General features: G+C 42.8%; 1 protein-coding gene across 1 annotated transcript in view; it reads left to right on the plus strand.

The window, feature by feature from the left end:
• Positions 1-19,251, plus strand: part of LOC121539071 (fibulin-5) — a 52,494-nt gene extending 33,243 nt beyond the window's left edge. Inside the window, exons 6-11 of the mRNA XM_041847300.2 lie at positions 756-872; positions 2,600-2,716; positions 3,137-3,259; positions 4,222-4,348; positions 9,559-9,757; positions 18,873-19,251. Coding sequence (XP_041703234.1) covers positions 756-872; positions 2,600-2,716; positions 3,137-3,259; positions 4,222-4,348; positions 9,559-9,757; positions 18,873-19,034 — 845 coding nt within the window. The 3' untranslated portion in view covers positions 19,035-19,251. The remainder of the gene's footprint in view (positions 1-755; positions 873-2,599; positions 2,717-3,136; positions 3,260-4,221; positions 4,349-9,558; positions 9,758-18,872) is intronic.
• The last annotated feature ends 2,044 nt before the right edge of the window (positions 19,252-21,295 follow it).

Raw genomic sequence — 21,295 nt, forward strand, 5'->3', positions numbered from 1 at the left:
GTCTCCATCGTGCCGACAGATGATACAAGAATCCAGACAGAATGATGGTGTGTTTTTCTCTGACTGGGCTGGACAGCTGCTGAGGAACACCAGGTTGTCATCCTCAAGACCGTGAATAAGCACCCGCCAACTTTGCCGCTGTGGAGTTATTAATATGCCTCTGTGCTTTTGTAGCTCCACATCTCTGACCCACAGAGAGACAAGACAAAATAATTGAAGATGTCTTCGTAGTTGATATGTGACCCTTTTTTTTTTTCATATCGTCCTCCCACTATAATAATAATAACAATAATAATAATAATAATAATATGCCACTTAGCAGACACTTTTATCCAAAGCGACTTACAGTCATGTGTGCATAAATTTTTTACGTATGGGTGGTCCCGGGGATCAAACCCACTACCCTGGCGTTACAAGCGCCGTGCTCTACCAATTGAGCTACAGAGGACCACTCTTGAATAATCCACGGATGTGGCACAGACTTGCCCATTCTACTTTGAAAGGTTTTTCTTGGTATGATCCCACGACATTTTGAGCTAGCTAGCTAATGTTCCCAAAACGGCAAGAACGCCACAACGGAAGTCCTCCACAAAACAGAACGTTCTGACATTGTTTTGTTTTCTGGGTTCTTAAATAAGGTGAATATGTCTAATAGTTGTTTTTTTGCTGTGTCAAACTTTGCTTCCCCCTGATTGTTCCACGTCTCTTTGTGTTTCCAGACATTGATTGTTTAACTTCCACCTCTCTGTGTCCAGATATTGATGAGTGCCGCTATGGGTACTGCCAGCAGCTGTGCGCCAACGTGCCAGGCTCCTACTCCTGCTCCTGTAACCCTGGCTTCCTCCTCAACCCTGACAGCAGGACCTGCCAAGGTGGGCACACACACACGCCATCCAGACACACACACACACGTACACACTGGCATCCATGCATGCACCCATATACTCACACATACACATACACACATATACTGTGAAGGGAGTAGTACACAGCGTTGTACGAGATCTTCAGTTTCTTGGCAAGAATAGACTGACAAGTTTCAGAAGAAGGTTATTTGTTTCTGGCAATTTTGAGCCTGTAATCGAACCCACAATTGCTGAGGCTCCAGATACTCAACTAGTCTCAAGAAGGCCAGTTTTATTGCTTCTTTAATCGGCAAAACAGTTTTCAGCTGTGCTAACATAATTGCAAAAGGGTTTTCTAATGATCAATTAGCCTTTTAAAATGATCAACTTGGATTAGCAAACGCAATGTGCCATTGGAACACAGGACTGATGGTTGCTGATAATGGGCCTCTGTACGCCTATGTAGATATTCCATAAAAAATAAGCAGTTTCCAGCTACAATAGCCATTTACAACATTAACAATGTCTACACTGTATTTCTGATCAATTTGATGTTATTTTAATGGACAAAAAAATTGCTTTTCTTTCGAAAACAAGGACATTTCTAAGTGACCCCAAACTTTTGAACAGTAGTGTATTTAATTGTAATTTTTCGTCAACGATCTACACAAAATACTCTAATGTCAAAGTGCATGAAACATTTAAACATTTGTAAAAATGAAAAATTAAAAAGAAAACACTAATATATCATGATTAGATGAGTATTCAACCTGGAGAGTGGTACTCAGTAATGTGTTGTATTGGATTTGCCCCAAACATAACACTTTGTTTTCAGGACAAAAAGTGAATTGCTTTGATTTTTTTTTTGCAGTATTACTTCAGTGCCTTGTTGAAAACAGGATGCATGTTTTGGAATATTTGTATTCTGTACTTTTCACTCTGTCATTTAGGTTTGTTGATCCATCCTCAGTTTTCTCCTATCACAGCCTTTAAACTCTGTAACTATTTTAAAGTCACCATTGGCCTCGTGGTGAAATCTATCAGCAGTTTCCTTCCTCTCCGGCAACTGAGTTAGGAAGGACACCTGTATCTTTGTAGTGACTGGGTGTATTGATACAGCATCCAAAATGTAATTAATTGATTAACTTCAACATGCTCAAAGGGATATTCAATGTCTGCTTTTTAAATTTTTACCCATCTACCAATAGGTGCCCTTCTTTGCGAGGCATTGGAAAACCTCCCTGGTCTTTGTGGTTGAATCTGTGTTTGAAATTCACTGCTCGACTGAGGGACCTTACAGATAATTGTATGTGTGGGGTACAGAGATTAAGTAGTCATTAAAAAATCATGTTAAACACTATTATTGCACACAGAGTAAGTCCATGCAACTTATTATGAGACTTGTTAAGCACATGTTTACTCCTGAACTTATTTAGGCTTGACATAACAAAGGGGTTGAATACTTCTTGACTCAAGACATTTCAGCTTTTCATTTTTTATTAATTTGTTTTTTTTTAAATGACATTATGGGGTATTGTGTGTAGGCCAGTGACAATACATCTCCATTTAATCAATTTAAAATGTAGGCTGTAACACAACAAAATGGGGAAAAAGTCAAGGGGTGTGAATACTTTCTGTTACTCTAACCTCCTGCTTCAACACCTGTAATAACCTTGTGGTAATGTTGTAGTGAAGGTGTTACTCAAACCTCCTGCTTCAACACCTGTAATAACCTCCTCTCCTCTCCTCTCTAGATGTGGATGAGTGCGAGGATAACCCCTGTACCCACGGCTGTTTCAACACCTACGGCTCCTACATGTGTAACTGTGAAGAGGGATTTGAGCTGGCTTCTGATGGGACCACCTGCAATGGTGATGACGCGAGATCAAATATGTTCCGTGTTACAGTAACCAAAGAGAAGGCTGTCCGTCCCAAATAGCACCCTATTCCCTATATAGTGCACTATGTTTGACCAGAGCGCAATGGTGCACTGTATAGGGAATTTGGTGCCATTTGGGATGCACAAAATTGTTGAAGCGCGACAGATAAAGGAGGTCTATCCTAGTGATCCATAACGATCCAAATCATTATTTTACATCTAGCTATGGTTCAGTCATTATTTGTGCACCTCCTTACACTTTGAACTGTAATTCTTGGGCAATACTGTAATGACAGTGATGACTATTATGTGATGTACTGTGGTGTACTATGATGTACTGTGATGTACTGTGATGTACTGTGATGTACTGTGGTGTTATGTGATAACTACTAATGCTGAGTATCACCTGTAGATTTGGACGAGTGTGGTTTCTCTGAGTTTCTGTGTCAGCACAACTGCGTAAACACACCTGGCTCCTTCCAGTGTCACTGCCCAGGGGGATACTACATTTATGAGGATGGGAGGAGCTGTGAAGGTAATAATCTGTCGGCATGACAGGAGACTGACTTACTGGGTGAATCTCAAGATACTTTTCCTTGATTCCTCTCTCCTCACTTCTTACTCAAAATGTCAGAGGAAACTGAGGATCTTCTCTCCAATTCTGTCCTCGTTTACCTCTGGCATTTTTAAGAAGGACGTGAGGAGAATACTTTTTAGATTCACCCTGGGACTAACTTTACCATAACCTTTCTAGATAGGACTAGATAGATGTAAACCTACAGGAGGGTATCTCTCCAGGAACAGGGTTGGAGAGCCCTGGACTAGATAGATGTAAACCTACAGGAGGGTATCTCTCCAGGAACAGGGTTGGAGAGCCCTGGACTAGATAGATGTAAACCTACAGGAGGGTATCTCTCCAGGAACAGGGTTGGATAGCCCTGGACTAGATAGATGTAAACCTACAGGAGGGTATCTCTCCAGGAACAGGGTTGGAGAGCCCTGGACTAGATAGATGTAAACCTACAGGAGGGTATCTCTCCAGGAACAGGGTTGGAGAGCCCTGGACTAGATAGATGTAAACCTACAGGAGGGTATCTCTCCAGGAACAGGGTTGGAGAGCCCTGGACTAGATAGATGTAAACCTACAGGAGGGTATCTCTCCAGGAACAGGGTTGGAGAGCCCTGGACTAGATAGATGTAAACCTACAGGAGGGTATCTCTCCAGGAACAGGGTTGGAGAGCCCTGGACTAGATAGATGTAAACCTACAGGAGGGTATCTCTCCAGGAACAGGGTTGGAGAGCCCTGGACTAGATAGATGTAAACCTACAGGAGGGTATCTCTCCAGGAACAGGATTGGAGAGCCCTTTATTATAATATACCAAAGCTAATTGCTTGTTTGTTTGTGTAATAATAATATTTGTAAATTGTTATAATGGATGATGTTGCCGATGTTGTTGTCTAACTGACGTGAATTGTTGTGTGTTTGATTTTGAAGATATCAATGAATGTGAGACTGGTAACAACACGTGTAGAACAGCACAAGTATGTTTCAATTTCCAGGGAGGCTATACATGCTTGGATCCGCTAAAATGTGATCCACCGTACGTTGAACTCAGTGACAAGTGAGTGCTCTCAATACTATTTCTCTCTAAGGACTGTGTTCATATATGTCTAGTCAATACCTCTCATCTCTCATTATAATGATTATAACTTAAAAAATAGTATTACCACCTTTTATGAAATCAGAAGTTTTTTAAGTGATACACTACTTGACCAAAAGTATGTGGACACCTGCTCGTCAAACATCTCATTCCAAAATCATGGGCATTAATATGGAGTTGGTCCCCCCCTTTGCTGCTATAACAGCCTCCACTCTTCTGGGAAGGCATGACTGTACGTCGCTTTGGATAAAAGCGTCTGCTAAATGGCATATTATTATTGTAAGGCTTTCCACTAGATGTTGGAACATTGCTGTGGGGACTTGCTTCCATTCAGCCACAAGAGCATTAGTGAGGTCGGGCACTGATGTTGGGCGATTACGCCTGGCTCGCGGTCTGCGATCCAATTCATCCCAAAGGTGTTCGATGGGGTTGAGGTCAGGGCTCTGTGCAGGCCAATCAAGTTCTTCCACACCGATCTCGACAAACCATTTCTGTATGGACCTCGCTTTGTGCACGGGGGCATTCTCATGCTGAAACAGGAAAGGGCCTTCCCCAAACTGTTACCACAAAATTGGAAGCACAGAATCATCTAGAATGTCATTGTATGCTGTAGCGTTAATGTTTCCCTTCACTGGAACTAAGAGGCCTAGCCCGAACCATGAAAAACAGCCCCAGACCATTGTTCCTCCTCCACCAAACTTTACAGTTGGCACTATGCATTCGGGCAGGTAGCGTTCTCCTGGCATCCGCCAAACCCAGATTTGTAAGTCGGACTGCCAGATGGTGAAGCGTGATTCATCACTCAGGAGAGCACGTTTCCACTGCTCCAGAGTCCAATGGCGGCGAGCTTTACACCACTCCAGCCAACGCTTGGCATTGTGCATGGTGATCTTTTGGCTTGTGTGCGGCTGCTCGGCCATGGAAACCCATTTCATGAAGCTGCCAACGAACAGTTCTTGTGCTGACGTTGCTTCAAGAGGCAATTTGGAACTCGGTAGTGAGTGTTGCAACCGAGGACAGAAGATATGGCTGTGTGCTCGATTTTATACACCTGTCAGCAACGGGTGTGGGCTGAAATAGCAGAATTCACTCATTTGAAGGGGTGTCCACATACTTTTGTATATATATATAGTGTGTGTCTGTCAGTAACCAGGTTTCCGTCCCACCTTTTTAATGCCAGTAAAGTCCAGTGGATAAAAAATGTCACGACAGGCTTGATGGAAACAGCTAATTTGTCGGTGAACTTTTCCAAATGTCGACAAATAAAAATACACTACAAAAAGGTGGGATCTTTTTGTGTCCGCAAAATTAGTTATGTGAGAAATGGTGGTGGAAACGCCTTTTTATGTGCAAATATTGACATAATAACTATCATATCGAAGTAAAGTTGGAGTCACGTGATGACATGTTGTGTGGTCCTCCCACTACGACTCGGGAAAGCATGCAGTTCATTAGCCTACAGATGAAATACATTTTGATGAACTTCACAGGGTGGTGAAAGTACACGGTGATGAGTTTGATGCTCCTTTCCCAATACATATCGAGGGTCTTATTCTGGTGACATGATGATCGATGCTTGGCTGGCGTTTGACAAATAAAAATAATCTAGCTCTTTTGTCCATAATAATCTCATCATGTAGGCTATACCCACACACGGGCCAAGAACATTCGCTATATACCACTTTTTTTTGTGTAAAATGTGATGGAAACCCATTTAACTTGTATTATTTATTCGGGTATATGGGAATTTTAACCACATACGTTTTTTTTATGCACACTGCGTCATCATGCACATCCTTTTATCAGCAACAATTACATTTGATGGTGGGAAAACGCTAATAGTTTTGCAGATTTTTTATTATTCGGATGGAAATCTGTCGCCAATTGGATGGAAACCTAGTTAGTGATCATGAGTTGACGTGATACTTCTGATGTATAGTTGTATATGTACAGTACCAGTCAAAAGTTTGGACACCTACTCAATCCAGGGTTTTTCTTTATTTTTTACTATTTTCTACATTGTAGAATAATAGTGAAGACATCAAAACTATGAAATAACACAGTGAATCATGTAGTAACCAAAAAAGTGTTAAACAAATCAAAATATATTTTATATTTGAGATTCTTCAAAGTAGCTGATGACAGCTTTGCACACTCTTGGCATTCTCTCAACCAGCTCCATGAGGTAGTCACCTGGAATGCATTTCAATTAACAGGTGTGCCTTCTTAAAAGTTAATTTGTGGAATTTCTTTCCTTCTTAATGTGTTTGAGCCAATCAGTTGCGTTGTGACAAGGTAGGGGTGGTATACAGAAGATGGCCTTATTTGGTAAAAGAAACGACAGTCCATCATTACTTTAAGACATGAAGGTCAGTCAATCCGGAAAATGTCAAGAACTTTTCATGTTTCTTCAAGAGCAGTCGCAAAAACCTTCAAGCGCTATGATGAAACTGGCTCTCATGAAGACCGCCACAGGACAGGAAGACCCAGAGTTACCTCTGCTGCAGAGGATAAGTTCATTACAGTTACCAGCCTCAGAAATCGGCAATTAACTGCACCTCAGATTGCAACCCAAATAAATGCTTCACAGAGTTCAAGTAACAGACACATCTCAATATCAACTGTTCAGAGGAGACGGCGTGAATCAGGCCTTCATGGTCGAATTGCTGCAAAGAAACCACTACTAAAGTACACCAATAAGAAGAAGAGACTTGCTTGGGCCAAGAAACACGAGCAATGGACATAGACCGGTGGAAATCTGTCCTTTGGTCTGATGAGTCCAAATCTGAGATTTTTGGTTCCAACCACTGTGTCTTTGTGAGTAGGTGAATGGATGATCTCCGCATGTGTGGTTCCCACCGTGAAGCATGGAGGAGGAGGTGTGATGCTGCTTTGCTGGTGACACTGTCTGTGATTTATTTAGAATTCAAGGCACACTTAACCAGCATGGCTACCACAGCATTCTGCAGCGATACGCCATCCCATCTGGTCTGCACTTAGTGGGACTATCATTTGTTTTTCAACAGGACAGGGCTATTTAACCAAGAAGAAGAGTGATGGAGTGCTGCGTCAGATGACCTGGCCTCCACAATCACCCGACCTCAACCCAATTGAGATGCTTTGGGATGAGTTGGATCGCAGAGTGAAGATAAAGCAGCCAACAAGTGCTCAGCATATGTGGGAACTCCTTCAAGACTGTTGGAAAAGCATTCCAGGTGACTACCTCATGAAGCTGGTTGAAAGAATGCCAAGAGTGTGCAAAGCTGTCATCAATACAAAGGGTGGCTACTTTGAAGAATCTAAAATATAACACACAGTGGTTTGCGAATGTATTCACCCCCCTTGGCATTTTTCCTATTTTGTTGCCTTACAACCTGGAATTTAAATTGATTTTTGGGGGGTTTGTATCATTTGATTTACACAACATGCCTACCACTTTGAAGATGCAAAATATTTTTTATTGTGAAACAAACAAGAAATAAGACAAAAAAACAGAACTTGAGCGTGCATAACTATTCATCCCCCCAAAGTCAATACTTTGTAGAGCCACCTTTTGCAGCAATTACAGCTGCAAGTCTCTTGGGGCATGTCTCTATAAGCTTGGCACATCTAGCCATTTCTGCCCATTCTTCAAAGCAAAACTGCTCCAGCTCCTTCAAGTTGGATAGGTTCCGATGGTGTACAGCAATCTTTAAGTCATACCACAGATTCTCAATTGGATTGAGGTCTGGGCTTTGACTAGGCCATTCCAAGAGATTTAAATGTTTCCCCTTAAACCACTCAAGTGTTGCTTTAGCAGTATGCTTAGGGTCATTGTCCTGCTGGAAGGTGAACCTCCGTCCCAGTCTCAAATCTCTGGAAGACTGAAACAGGTTTCCCTCAAGAATTTCCCTGTATTTAGCGCCATCCTTCAATTCTGACCAGTTTTCCAGTCCCTGCCAATGAAAAACATCCCCACAGCATGATGCTGCCACCACGATGCTTTACTGTGGGGATGGTGTTCTCGGGGTGATGAGAGGTGTTGGGTTTGCGCCAGACATAGCGTTTTCCTTGATGGCCAAAAAGCTCAATTTTAGTCTCATCTGACCAGAGTACCTTCTTCCATATGTTTGGGGAGTCTCCCACATGCCTTTTGGCGAACACCAAACGTGTTTGCTTATTTATTTCTTTAAGCAGAGTGTACGGCTTAAAGTGGTCCTATGGGCAGATACTCCAATCTCCACTGTGGAGCTTTGCAACTATTTCAGGGTTATCTTTGGTCTCTTTGTTGCCTCTCTGATTAATGCCCTTCTTGCCTGGTCCGTGAGTTTTGGTGTGCGGCCCTCTCTTGGTAGGTTTGTTGTGGTGCCATATTCTTTCCATGTTTTAATAATGGATTTAATAGTGCTCCGAGGGATGTTCAAAGTTGCGGATATTTTTTTATAACCCAACCCTGATCTGTACTTCTCCACAACTTTGTCCCTGACCTGTTTGGAGAGTTCCTTGGTCTTCATGGTGCCGCTTGCTTGGTGGTGCCCCTTGCTTAGTGGTGTTGCAGACTCTGGGGCCTTTCAGAACAGGTGTATATATACTGAGATCATGTGACACTTAAATTGCACACTAATTATGTGACTTCTGAAGGTAATGGGTTGCACCAGATCTTATTTAGGGGCTTCATAGCAAAGGGGGTGAATACATATGCACGCACCACTTTTCCGTTATTAATTTTTTAGAATTTTTTGAAACTAGTCAGTTTTTTTCATTTCACTTCACCAATTTGGACTATTTTGTGTATGTCCATTACATGAAATCCAAATAAAAATCAATTTAAATTACAGGTTGTAATGCAACAAAATAGGAAAAACGCCAAGGGGGATGAATAATTTTGCAAGGCACTGTATATTTTGATTTGTTTAACACTTTTTTGGTTACTACATGATTCCATATGTGTAATTTCATAATTTTGATGCCTTCACTATTATTCTACAATGTAGAAAATAGTAAAAATAAAGAAAAACCTTTGAATGAGTAGGTGTGTCCAAACTTTTGACTGGGACTGTATATAAAACACAGGAAAATCTAATAAATTAATATTTTAATGTTTTCATTTTAGGTGATCTTAAAAGTACCTATTATACTGTCATATATTAACCTTAAAATAACCAAGCTTCAAATATTTTTTTTCTCACCAGTCAGTGTATGTGTAGTGCTGAGAACCCAGCCTGTAGAGACAGGCCCTTCACCATCCTGTACCGCCACATGGACCTGTCCTCAGGCCGTGGTGTCCCAGCAGACATCTTCCAGATGCAGGCCACCACGCGATACCCCGGAGCTTTCTATATCTTCCAGATCAAAGGACCGGGCAACGAGGGACGAGAGTTCTACATGAGGGTGAGAGAGGGAGGGAGGGAGGGAGGAGAGTTCTACATTAGGGTGAGGGAGGGAGGGAGGAGAGTTCTACATGAGGGTGAGAGATGGAGGGAGGAGAGTTCTACATGAGGGTGAGAGATGGAGGGAGGAGAGTTCTACATGAGGGTGAGAGAGGGAGGGAGGAGAGTTCTACATGAGGGTGAGAGATGGAGGGAGGAGAGTTCTACATGAGGGAGGGAGGAGAGTTCTACATGAGGGTGAGGGAGTTTTACATGAGGGAGGGAGGAGAGTTCTACATTAGGGTGAGGGAGGGAGGGAGAGAGATGAAGGTGAGGGAGGGAGAGAGAGTGAGATCTACACGAGGGTGAGTAAGAGAGAGAGAGGGAGGGAGGAGAGTTCTACATGAGGGTGAGGGAGGGAGGGAGGAGAGTTCTACATGAGGGAGGGAGGGAGGGAGGGAGGAGAGTTCTACATGAGGGTGAGGGAGGGAGGGAGGAGAGTTCTACATGAGGGAGAGAGATGGAGGGAGGAGAGTTCTACATGAGGGTGAGAGAGGGAGGGAGGAGAGTTCTACATGAGGGTGAGAGAGGGAGGGAGGGAGGAGAGTTCTACATGAGGGTGAGGGAGGGAGGGAGGGAGGAGAGTTCTACATGAGGGTGAGAGAGGGAGGGAGGGAGGAGAGTTCTACATGAGGGTGAGGGAGGGAGGGAGGGAGGGAGGGAGGGAGGAGAGTTCTACATGAGGGTGAGAGAGGGAGGGAGGAGAGTTCTACATGAGGGTGAGGGGGGGAGGGAGGAGAGTTCTACATGAGGGCGAGGGAGGGAGGGAGGGAGGAGAGGTCTACATGAGGGAGGGAGGGAGGGAGGAGAGTTCTACATGAGGGTGAGGGAGGGAGGGAGGAGAGTTCTACATGAGGGTGAGGGAGGGAGGGAGGGACGGACGAGAGTTTTACATGAGGGAGGGAGGAGAGTTCTACATTAGGGTGAGGGAGGGAGGGAGAGAGATGAAGGTGAGGGAGGGAGAGAGAGTGAGATCTACACGAGGGTGAGTAAGAGAGAGAGAGGGAGGGAAGGAAGGAGTTCTACATGATGGTGGTAGTAGAGTAGTGGCCTGAGGACACACACTTAAAGTGTTGTGAAATCTGTTGTGAAATGTGATGTAATGTTTTTGCATAACTGCCTTAATTTTGCTGGACCCCAGGAAGAGTAGCTGCTGCCTTGGCAGGAACTAATGGGGATCCATAATAAACCCCAGGAAGAGTAGCTGCTGCCTTGGCAGGAACTAATGGGGATCCAAAATAAACCCCAGGAAGAGTAGCTGCTGCCTTGGCAGGAACTAATGGGGATCCAAAATAAATACTAATACAAATCAGGCCTGAGGACAACAATAAACAGATAATGATGTAACTCTGTTTGCAGTGTGTAGTTCGCCATAGAATGGCGCCACCTGTTGGATAAGTCGGAGAATGATTAAGATGCTCTCAGGAGTTTCATCATTCGTTATCAGCCTTTTTAAACTAATACCAGATACTTACAGACTATTTTGGGGGGGATATACAGAACAGAACACAAAGTAATCTGCAACACTGTTGGACATAACTGTTACCTTGTCACAACACAACTGATTGGCTCAAATGCATTAAGAAGGAAAGAAATTCCACAAATTAACTTTTACACAAGGCACACCTGTTAATTGAAATGCATTCCAGGTGACTACCTCATGAAGCTGGTTGAGAGAATGCCAAGAGTGTGCAACGCTGTCATCAAGGCAAAGGGTGGCTATTTGAAGAATCTCAAATCTCAAATATATTTTGATTTGTTTAACACTTTTTTGGTTACTACATGATTCCATATGTGTTATTTCATAGTTTATGTCTTCACTATTATTCTACAACGTAGAAAATATTAAAAGTAAAGAAAAACCCTTGAATGAGTAGGTGTTCTAAAACTTTTGACCTGTAGTGTACAGTGGGGGAAAAAAGTATTTAGTCAGCCACCAATTGTGCAAGTTCTCCCACTTAAAAATATGAGAGAGGCCTGTAATTTTCATCATAGGTACACGTCAACTATGACAGACAAATTGAGAATTTTTTTTCCAGAAAATCACATTGTAGGATTTTTAATGAATTTATTTGCAAATTATGGTGGAAAATAAGTATTTGGTCACCTACAAACAAGCAAGATTTCTGGCTCTCACAGACCTGTAACTTCTTCTTTAAGAGGCTCCTCTGTCCTCCACTCGTTACCTGTATTAATGGCACCTGTTTGAACTTGTTATCAGTATAAAATACACCTGTCCACAACCTCAAACAGTCACACTCCAAACTCCACTATGGCTAAGACCAAAGAGCTGTCAAAGGACACCAGAAACAAAATTGTAGACCTGCACCAGGCTGGGAAGACTGAATATGCAATAGGTAAGCAGCTTGGATTGAAGAAATCAACTGTGGGAGCAATTATTAGGAAATGGAAGACATACAAGACCACTGATAATCTCCCTCGATCTGGGGCTCCACGCAAGATCTCACCCCGTGGGGTCAAAATGATCACAAGAACGGTGAGCAAAAATCCCAGAACCACACGGGGGGACCTAGTGAATGACCTGCAGAGAGCTGGGACCAAAGTAACAAAGCCTACCATCAGTAACACACTATGCCGCCAGGGACTCAAATCCTGCAGTGCCAGACGTGTCCCCCTGCTTAAGTCAGTACATATCCAGGCCCGTCTGAAGTTTGCTAGAGTGCATTTGGATGATCCAGAAGAGGATTGGGAGAATGTCATACGGTCAGATGAAACCAAAATATAACTTTTTGGTAAAAACTCAACTCGTCGTGTTTGGAGGACAAAGAATGCTGAGTTGCATCCAAAGAACACCATACCTACTGTGAAGCATGGGGGTGGAAACATCATGCTTTGGGGCTGTTTTTCTGCAAAGGGACCAGGACGACTGATCCGTGTAAAGGAAAGAATGAATGGGGCCATGTATCGTGAGATTTTGAGTGAAAACCTCCTTCCATCAGCAAGGGCATTGAAGATGAAACATGGCTGGGTCTTTCAGCATGACAATGATCCCAAACACACCGCCCGGGCAACGAAGGAGTGGCTTCGTAAGAAGCATTTCAAGGTCCTGGAGTGGCCTAGCCAGTCTCCAGATCTCAACCCCATAGAAAATCTTTGGAGGGGAGTCGAAAGTCCATGTTGCCCAGCGACAGCCCCAAAACATCACTGCTCTAGAGGAGATCTGCATGGAGGAATGGGCCAAAATACCAGCAACAGTGTGTGAAAACCTTGTGAAGACTTACAGAAAACGTTTGACCTGTGTCATTGCCAACAAAGGGTATATAACAAAGTACTGAGAAACTTTTGTTATTGACCAAATACTTATTTTCCACCATAATTTGCAAATAAATTCATAAAAAATCCTACAATGTGATTTTCTGGATTTTATTTCCTAATTATGTCTGTCATAGTTGACGTGTACCTATGATGAAAATTATTTGCCTCTCTCATCTTTTTAAGTGGGAGAACTTGCACAATTGGTGGCTGACTAAATACTTTTTTTCCCCACTGTATATACCATTTTTGCAAATGTATGAAATATAAAAAACTTAAATATTACATTTACATAAGTATTCAGACCCTTTTACTCAGTACATTGTTGAAGCACCTTTGGCAGCGATTACAGCCTTGAGTCTTCTTGGGTATGACGCTACAAGCTTGGCACACCTGTATTTGTGGAGTTTCTCCCATTCTTCTCTGCAGATCCTCTCAAGCTCTGTCGGGTTGGATGGGGAGCGTTGCTGCACAGCTATTTTCAGGTCCCTCCAGAGATGTTCGATTGGGTTAAAGTCCGGGCTCTGGCTGGGCCACTCAAGGACATTCAGAGACTTGTCCCGAAGCCACTCCTGCGTTGTCTTAACTGTGTGCTTAGGGTCGTGGTCCTGTTGGAAGGTGAACCTTCGCCCCAGTCTGAGGTCCTGAGCTCTCTGGAGCAGGTTTTAATCAAGGATCTCTCTGTACTTTGCTCCGTTCATCTTTCCCTCGATCCTGACTAGTCTTTCTTCTTTTGACTGGTACTGTGTATATATACAACTATACATCAGAAGTATTACGTATAACTCATGATCACTAACTAGGTTTCCATCCAATTGGCGACAGATTTCCATGCGGAAAAAAAAAATCTGCAAAACTATTAGCGTTTTCCCACCGGAGATGTTTCTATCAAATGTAATTGTTGCGGATAAAAGGATGTTCATGATGACGCAGTGTGCATGAACATAACTTCTGTGGTTAAATTCCCATATACCGAATAAATAATACAAGTTAAATGGGTTTCCATCATATTTTACACTCTACTGATGGTTTTGTGCAACAACAAAAAAAGAGGTACACTACCGTTCAAAAGTTTGGGGTCACTTAGAAATGTCCTTGTTTTCGAAAGAAAAGCAATTTTTTTGTCCATTAAAATAACATCAAATCTATCAGAAATACAGTGTAGACATTGTTAATGTTGTAAATGGCTATTGTAGCTGGAAACGGCTGATTTTTTATGGTATATCTACATAGGCGTACAGAGGCCCATTATCAGCAACCATCAGTCCTGTGTTCAAATGGCACGTTGTGTTTGCTTATCCAAGTTTATCATTTTAAAAAGCTAGTTGATCATTAGAAAACCCTTTTGCAATTATGTTAGCACAGCTGAAAACTGTTGTGCTGATTAAAGAAGCAATAAAACTGGCCTTCTTAAGACTAGTCGAGTATCTGGAGCATCAGCAATTGTGGGTTCGATTACAGGCTCAAAATGGCCAGAAACAAATAACTTTCTTCTGAAACTCGTCAGTCTATTCTTGTTCTGAGAAATGAAGGCTATTCCATACGAGAAATTGCCAAGAAACTGAAGATCTCGTACAACGCTGTGTACTACTCCCTTCACAGAACAGCGCAAACTGGCCCTAACCAGAATAGAAAGAGGAGTGGGAGGCCCCGGTGCACAACTGAGGAAGAGGACAAATACATTAGCGTGTCTAGATTGAGAAACAGATGCCTCACAGGTCCTCAACTGGCAGCTTCATTAAATAGTACCCACAAAACACCAGTCTCAACGTCAACAGTGAAGAGGCGACTCAGGGATGGTGACCTTCTAGGCAGAGTTGCAAAGAAAAGGCCATATCTCAGACTGGCCAATAAAAAGAAAAGATGAAGATGGGCAGTCTGAGATATAGCTTTTTCTTTGTAACTCCTCCTAGAAGGTCAGCATTTTATTGCTTCTTTAATCAGCACAACAGTTTTCAGCTGCGCTAACATAATTGCAAAAGGGTTTTCTAATGATCAATTAGCCTTCTAAAATTATCAACTTGGAATACAGGACTGATGGTTGCTGATAATGGGCCTCTGTATGCCTATGTAGATAGCTACAATAGCCATTTACAACATTAACAATGTCTACACTATATTTTCTCATCAATTTTATGATATTTTAATGGACAAAAAAAATTGCTTTTCTTTCGAAAACAATAACATTTCTAAGTGACCCCAAACTTTTGAACGGTGGTGTATATAGCGAATGTTCTTGGCCCGTGGGCTCTAGCCAACAGCTTACAGGTACATTGCGGGTATAGCCTACATGATGAGATTATTATGGACAAAAAGAGCTAGATTATTTTTTATTTGTCAAACATCGATCATCATGTCACCAGAATAAGACCCTTGATATGTATTGGGAAAGGAACATCAAACTCATCACCGTGCGCCCTGTGAAGTTCATCATCATTTATTTAATCTGTAGGCTAATGAACTGCATGGTTCCATGAGTCATAGTGGGAGGACCACACAACATGTCATCACGTGACTCCAAGTTTACTTTGATATGATAATTATTATGTCAATATTTGCACATAAAAAGGCGTTTCCCACCACCATTTCTCACATAATTAATTTTGCGGACACAAAAAGATCCCACTTTTTGTAGTGTATTTTTATTTGTCGACATTTGGAAAGTTCACCGACAAATTAGCTGTTTCCATCAAGCCTGTCGTGACATTTTTTATCCACTGGACTTTACTGGCATTAAAAAGGTGGGACGGAAACCTGGTTACTGACAGACACACACTATATATATACAAAAGTATGTGGACACCCCTTCAAATGAGTGAATTCTGCTATTTCAGCCCACACCCGTTGCTGACAGGTGTATAAAATCGAGCACACAGCCATGCAATCTCCATAGACAAACATTGGCAGTAGAATGGCCTTAGTGAAGAGCTCAGTGACTTTCAACGTGGCACCGTCATAGGATGCCAACTTTCCAACAAGTCAGTTCGTCAAATTGCTGCCCTGCTAGAGCTTCCCCCGGTCAACTGTAAGTGCTGTTATTGTGAAGTGGAAACATCTAGGAGCAACAATGGCTCAGCCGTGAAGTGGTAGGCCATACAAACTCACAGAACGGGATCAGCGAGTGCTGAAGCGCGTAGTGCGTAAAATCGTCTGTCCTCGGTTGCAACACTCACTACCGAGTTCCAAACTGTTCGTCAGGAGCTTCATGAAATGGTTTTCCATGGCCGAGCAGCCGCACACAAGCCTAAGATCATCATGCTCAGTCGACGGACGAATCTGGGTTTGGCGGATGCCAGGAGAACGCTACCTGCCCCAATGCATAGTGCCAACTGTAAAGTTTGGTGGAGTTGGAATAATGGTCTGAGGCTGTTTTTTATGGTTCGGTCTAGGCCCCTTAGTTCCAATGAAGGGAAATCTTAAAGCTACAGCATACAATGACATTCTAACTTTGTGGCAACAGTTTGGGGAAGGCCATTTCCTGTTTCAGCATGACAATGCTCCCGTGCACAAAACGAGGTCCATACAGAAGTGGTTTGTCAAGATCAGTGTGGAAGAACTTGACTGGCCTGCACAGAGCCCTGACCTCAACCCCATCTAACTCCTTTGATATGAATTGGAACGCCGACTGCGAGCCAGGCCTAATTGCCTAACATCAGTGCCCGATCTCACTAATGCTCTTGTGGCTGAATGGAAGCAAGTCCCCGCAGCAATGTTCCAACATCTAGTGGAAAGCCTTCCCAGAAGAGTGGAGGCTGTTAAAGCAGCAAAGGGGGGGACCAACTCCATATTAATGCCTATGATTTTGGAATGAGATATTCAACGAGCAGGTGTCCACATACTTTTGGTCATGTAGTGTATATATATTTTTTTTACCAGGATTTTGGAAATTCTCCTGCGACCCCATTTTCATATCAGGCGACCCCACATCAGGCCGCGACCCCTAGTTTGGGAATCACTGCCATAAATCATGACTTGCATGGTGCATTGAGGAAGTGGTTAACTAAACCACTGCTATGCAGAAGGAAAGGGAAAGGTTAATATTGTCGAGTTCCTTATACACTATATTTCTATCACACGATGGGCCTGCTAATACCAGTTTTGTGGGGAGTACCAGTCAAAAGTTTGGACATACCTACTCATTCCAGGGTTTTCTTTATTTTTTACTATTTTCTACATTGTAGAATAATAGTGAAGACATCAAAACTATGATATAACACATATGGAATCATGTAGTAACCAAAAAAAGTGTTAAACAAATCAATATATATTTTATATTTGAGATTCTTCAAAGTAGCCACCCTTTGTCTTGATGACAGCTTTGCACACTCTTGGCGTTCTCTCTACCAGCTTCATGAGGTAGTCACCTGGAATGCATTTCAATTAACAGGTGTGTCTTCTTAAAAGTTAATTTGTGGAATTTCTTTCCTTCTTAATGCGTTTGAGCCAATCAGTTGTGTTGTGACAAGGTAGGGCTGGTATACAGAAGATAGCTCTATTTGGTAAAAGACCAAATCCATATTATGGCAAGAACAGCTCAAATAAGCAAAGAGAAATGACAGTCCATCATTACTTTAAGACATGAAGGTTAGTCAATCCGGAAAATTTCAAGAACTTTGAAAGTTACTTCAAGTGCAGTCGCAAAAACCTTCAAGCGCTATGATGAAACTGGCTCTCATGAGGACCGCCACAGGACAGGAAGACCCAGTGTTACCTCTGCTGCAGAGGATAAGTTCATTACAGTTACCAGCCTCAGAAATTGCAGCCCAAATAAATGCTTCACAGAGTTCAAGTAACAGACACATCTCAACATCAACTGTTCAGAGGAGACTGCGTGAATCAGGCCTTCATGGTCGAATTGCTGCAAAGAAACCACTACTAAAGGACACCAATAAGAAGAAGAGACTTGCTTGGGCCAAGAAACATGAGCAATGGACATTAGACTGGTGGAAATCTGTCCTTTGGTCTGATGAGTCCAAATTTGAGATTTTGGTTCCAACCACCGTGTCTTTGTGAGACGCAGATTAGGTGAACAGATGATCTCTGCATGTGTGGTACCCACTGTGAAGCATGGAGGAGGAGGTGTGATGGTGTGGGGGTGCTTTGTTGGTGACACTCTCTGTGATTTATTTAGAATTCAAGGCACACTTAACCAGCATGGCTACAACAGCATTCTGCAGCGATACGCCATCCCATCTGGTTTGGGCTTAGTGGGACAATCATTTGGTTTTCAACAGGGCAATGACCCAACACACCTCCAGGCTGTGTAAGGGCTATTTTACCAAGAAGGAGAGTGATGGAGTGCTGCATTAGATGACCTGGCCTCCACAATCACCCGACCTCAACTCAATTGAGATGCTTTGGGATGAGTTGGACCGCAGAGTGAAGGAAAAGCAGCCAATAAGTGCTCAGCATATGTGGGAACTCCTTCAAGACTGTTGGAAAAGCATTCCAGGTGAAGCTCGTCGAGAGAATGCCAAGAGTGTGCAAAGCTGATTAGGTGTGTCCAAACTTTTGACTGGTACTGTAGATTAAATTACACGATGTCAAACAATCAATCTATCAGATGTATTTCTAACACCTTTTTTTACATCAACAGTTAAACTACAGTAACTACACGGCCTACAAGCAGAAACACAGTGGCCCAGATGTCTGAAGTTAGGAGCTACATTCAGCCATTAGTCCATTACGTCTGAAGTCTCTCTCTCTCTCTCTCTCTCTCTTTCTCTCTCTCTCTCTCTCTCTCTCTCTCTCTCTCTCTCTCTCTCTCTCTCTCTCTCTCTCTCTCTCTCTCTCTCTCGCTACAGCAAACCAGTAACGTGAGTGCCACTCTGGTCCTGTCTCGGCCCATCAAGGGTCCCAGGGAGCTGGTCCTGGACCTGGAGATGGTAACCGTTAACAACGTCATCAACTTCAGAGGCAGCAGTATCATACGGCTCACGATATACGTGTCTGAGCATCCTTACTGAGGCCCCTCCCCCCCCGACCTCTGACCTCTGATTAATCACCACGTCCGGTCCAACTCTCACAAGCCCGAAGCATACCTTCCTAGATTCCTTTACTCTCCAAAAATCTACCGATCTACCATCTTCCAGCAGGCAGCTCCACTCCGCTTCACTCCGTTCTATGGATGATGGGGTCTCTTTCACTACAACTATTATTACGTCTCAATAAACTGTTATAGGAGGGGGGTACCTTGCTCTCCATTTCACCACCTCCCCTCCCCACCCTGACATCCACATCAAACTGTTAATGGACTGTACATTACGACTGTCTATACATCAGACTGTTACTGGACTGTACATTACGACTGTCTATACATCAGACTGTTACTGGACTGTACATTACGACTGTCTATACATCAGACTGTTACTGGACTGTACATTACGGTGCCTACCAGACTAAGGACGTATCCGCACAGAAGGGTATTTATGTTGTATTGTAAAGGCTGTCTGACTCTCTCTCTCCCCTGCTCTTTAAAAATACATATTTCCAATTACATTTACTATTAAGGTAATTGAAAGCAGTGTTGGTTGTTTACTTTTTTCAATCTTTACTAACGACATGCCAGTGGCTTTGAGTAAAGCTTTGAGTAAAGCCAGTGTGTCTATGTATGCGGATGACTCAACACTATACACGTCAGCTACTACAGCGACTGAAATGACTGCAACACTTAGCAAAGAGCTGCAGTTAGCTTCAGAATGTGTGGCAAGGAATAAGTTAGTCCTAAATATTTCAAAAACTGAAAGCATTGTATTTGGGACAAATCATTTACTAAACCCTAAACCTCAACTAAATCTTGTAATGAATCATGTGGAAATTGAGCAAGTTGAAGTGACTAAACTGCTTGGAGTAACCCTGGATTGTAAACTGTCATGGTCAAAACATATTGATACAACAGTAGCTAGGATGGGGAGAAGTCTGTCCATAATAAAAATTGCTGCTCTGCATTCTTAACAGTACTATCAACAAGGCAGGTCCTACAGGCCCTAGTGTTGTCACACCTGGACTACTGTTCAGTCGTGTGGTCAGATGCCACCAAGAGGGACTTAGGAAAATTGCAATTGGCTCAGAACAGGGCATCACGGCTGGCCTTTAGATGTACACAGAGAGCTAACATTAATAATATGCATGTCAATCTCTCCTGGTTCAAAGTGGAGGAGAGATTGACTTCATCACTACTTGTATTTATGAGAGGTATTGACATGTTGAATGCACCGAGCTGTCTGTTTGAACTACTGGCGCACAGCTTGGTCACCCATGCATACCCCACAAGACATGCCACCAGAGGTCTCTTCACAGTCCCCAAGTCCAGAACAGACTATGGGAGGTGCACAGTACTACATAGAGCCATGACTACATGGAACTCTATTCCACATCAGGTAACTCAAGCCAGCAGTAAAATTAGATAAAAAAACAGATACAAATACACCTTATGGAACAGCGGGGACTGTGAAGAGACACAAACATAGACACATGCATAAAAAACACACGATAACATACGCACTATACACACATGTACACATGGATTTTGTGTTATAGATATGTGGTAGTAGAGTAGGGGCCTGAGGGCACACACTTAATATGTTGTGAACTCTGTTATGAATGTATTGTAATGTTTTTAAAATGTATAACTGCCTTAATTTTGCGGGACCCCAGGAAGAGTAGCTGCTGCCTTGGCAGGAACTAATGGGGATCCATAATAAATACAAATACAAATACTGCATACTTCTATTTGTGTTATTAATGAACTCACAGTCACCTTATTTTCTGTGAAGCGTTATCCTTTAAATAAGCTGTGAACGTGAGCGTTACGATATGTGTTAGTGATGCTTTGTGTAACTATGAGCTTTTTATGTGTATCTACGGACTAAGATATGTTCAAAAAGGACCTTGACCATGGCAGTATGTTTTCTACCTACCTACCTTGACTGAACTAGCCTGGTCCCATATCTGTTTTGTGCTATCATTCTAAGGAATGGCAAGCAGTGGAATATTAGCCCAAACAGACTGGTACCCAGGCTACGACTGTTCTGGTCTGGGTACACTTAGTTTCTGTCACTGTATTGGGAAAGAACAGCGCAGGGTTCTCTTCCTCCGCTACATCGGCTGGTGACTGGACGTCACTGTGTCCTAATCAAGAGCTACATCGGCTGGTGACTGGACGTCACTGTGTCCTAATCAAGAGCTACATCGGCTGGTGACTGGACGTCACTGTGTCCTAATCAAG

Source organism: Coregonus clupeaformis, chromosome 25 (genome assembly GCF_020615455.1).
Source record: "Coregonus clupeaformis isolate EN_2021a chromosome 25, ASM2061545v1, whole genome shotgun sequence".
Classification (NCBI taxonomy): domain Eukaryota; kingdom Metazoa; phylum Chordata; class Actinopteri; order Salmoniformes; family Salmonidae; genus Coregonus; species Coregonus clupeaformis.